General features: G+C 49.6%; 1 protein-coding gene across 4 annotated transcripts in view; it reads right to left on the bottom strand.

The window, feature by feature from the left end:
• Ttc39b (tetratricopeptide repeat domain 39B) overlaps positions 1 to 2,301 on the bottom strand; it is a 208,840-nt gene that overhangs the window by 111,476 nt on the left and 95,063 nt on the right. For all 4 annotated transcript variants that reach the window (XM_026781906.1, XM_026781908.1, XM_026781907.1 and 1 more), the window contains exon 2: positions 157 to 191. In XM_026781906.1, coding sequence (XP_026637707.1) covers positions 157 to 191 — 35 coding nt within the window. The remainder of the gene's footprint in view (positions 1 to 156; positions 192 to 2,301) is intronic.

Genomic DNA, 2,301 nt, shown 5'->3' on the forward strand with positions numbered 1-2,301 from the left:
TGTAGATCAGGCTCGCTTTGAACTCAGAAACCCACCCGTCTCCTTCTCCTCAGTGCTGGGATTAAAAGCGTTTATCTCCACTGCCTGCTGAAATATTGACATTTTATACACAATGAATTTCTCACTATAACATTTCTTTATTATATTATTACTTACAAAGAGATGGTCTCCAAGGCATCTTCAAAGATGTCCTGGAAAGGAATAAAAACTAGAGTGAGTTTCTCCAGAGTGAAGAACTTCTAATGTGAAAAGGGTGAGTCTATGCTTAGGGAAGAGGGTAGGGATGAGCAGGGACAGAGTTACAACTCCCAGCCGATGGAATTCCACTCACACAATCTCTGAATTTAAGTGAGATTTCTTTCTCTCTGCTTTTACTGTGATTGAGACTGATAAAAAACAACACTCAGCCTGCAGTCAACATTGCCTGTTTCAAAGTGTGGCCTGTGGCATTCAGTTGCTTTTATTCCTCGGTTTCATTCACCGCTGATGTAGAACATCTGATGAGTAACAGGACATGCCTGAATCAGTCTTCAATTTCCCCTTGACTACACGTCAGCTTCCTCCAGGCCTTCATCTCTCCATCTCTACCCACCAAGCCTCTCATCCTGAGCTAGGCTTCCTGCCACCACACGCCCCTTGCAGCATGCCAGTAACCTGCTCAAAAGCATCACCATGTTCTGTCCTAGTTAGGCTTCCTGCTGCTGTGATGAAACACCACGAGCAAAGCAGCACGGGAGGAAAGGGTTTGTTTACCTTACACCTCCACTGCTGCTCATCACTGAAAGAAGTCAGGGCGGGAACCTGGAGACGGGAGCTAGTACAGAGGCCATGGAGGGGTGCTGTTTGCTGCCTTGCTCCCCAAGGCCTGTTCAGCCTGCTTTCTTATAGAACCCAGGACCACCAGCCCAAAAGTGGCCCTACACACAATGGGCCAGACCCTCTCCTGTCAATCACTAATTGAGAAAATGCCCGACAGGCTTGCCGACAGCTCAAGAGCATAGAGGCATGTTCTCTATTGAGGAGCCCTCCCCTTTGATGACTCTAGCTTGTGTCAAGTTGGCATAAAACCAGCCAGAACATATTCACATCTTCATATTCTCTCTCCCTCCGTCCCCCTTTCTCTCCCCTGCTCCATCTCACATGTACCATACATTCCACACTCAGACACACACATCCTCGCACAGAACTCACACGTGTGACAGCTCCCTCAAAGGGGACTGCTTCCCAAAGAGCTCAGTGTCAAAGCCCCTTCTCTCTCCACCCCTAGCACGACATCATGGTTCAAGCTGCCAGCACCTCTACAAGGGCCACCTCACCGGCCTCCCTACCTCCCACCAATGTCCACACAAGAGCCCCCTCTTTTTTCCCTTTAACCCTGCACACACCAACACCCCCCCCCCAGACCCTTTAGGAGCTTTCGCTGTGCTGAACCCAGCTCCTTCCCACAGCCTTCAGAGACCAGCCAGACAGCCTCTGAGCCCACCTCCACCCGCCCCTCTGAGCACACCTCCACCCTCCCCAGCCTCTGAGCACACCTCCACCCTCCCCAGCCTCTGAGCACACCTCCACCCTCCCCAGCCTCTGAGCTATCCTTCTACAGCCACAGATCTTTCTTCTCAGCGACTCCCTCCTCCCTCCAAGGCTCAGGGCTGACTCTCCTCAGTTTCAGCTCGGAAAGTCATTTCCTCAAGGTCAGGTCTTTGATCACGCTAATTAAAGTTACCAAGAATAGCAACTTATAATTTCTCATCAGCTGACTTCTTTCGTCCACAATACTTATAATCTGTAATCATCTTCCTTGTTTCCTCGGCAAATAACTAATTGGAAGAAAGAGAAAATACAAAATACCACGTGAAAAAGAGGAAGCGGCTCCCTGCTCTAGGTCTGAAACACCCGCCACTGCCAGATGGTGGCTGTGGGAACTGAATGAGCTCACCACCAAAGCCGCAGAACTTGAGTTCAATCCCCAGAACCCACAAAGGCAGGAGGGGAGGAAAAAAGCCCACAAGGCCGTTCTCTGACAGTGTGCCCTGGCATATGCCCTCTCACTTTGGCTCTGTTCATGCACAATAAACACAGTAATAGCAGAGTTTTTTGGTTAAGTTATTTAAAAAGATTTGCACAGTTGGGGCAGACTGAGGGGCCACTGATAGTGTCACTTGGATTTTCTCTACTGCATATACCGGCTTCATGGGATCCTATTCTCTTTGGATGTAAACCTTGCTCAACCTAGATGTAGTAGGGAGGGCCTTGGACTTTCCACAGGGTGGGGTGCAGGGCCCTCTCTTAGGATTAGAGGGG

Source organism: Microtus ochrogaster, chromosome 10, assembly GCF_000317375.1.
Source record: "Microtus ochrogaster isolate Prairie Vole_2 chromosome 10, MicOch1.0, whole genome shotgun sequence".
Taxonomy (NCBI): Eukaryota; Metazoa; Chordata; class Mammalia; order Rodentia; family Cricetidae; genus Microtus; species Microtus ochrogaster.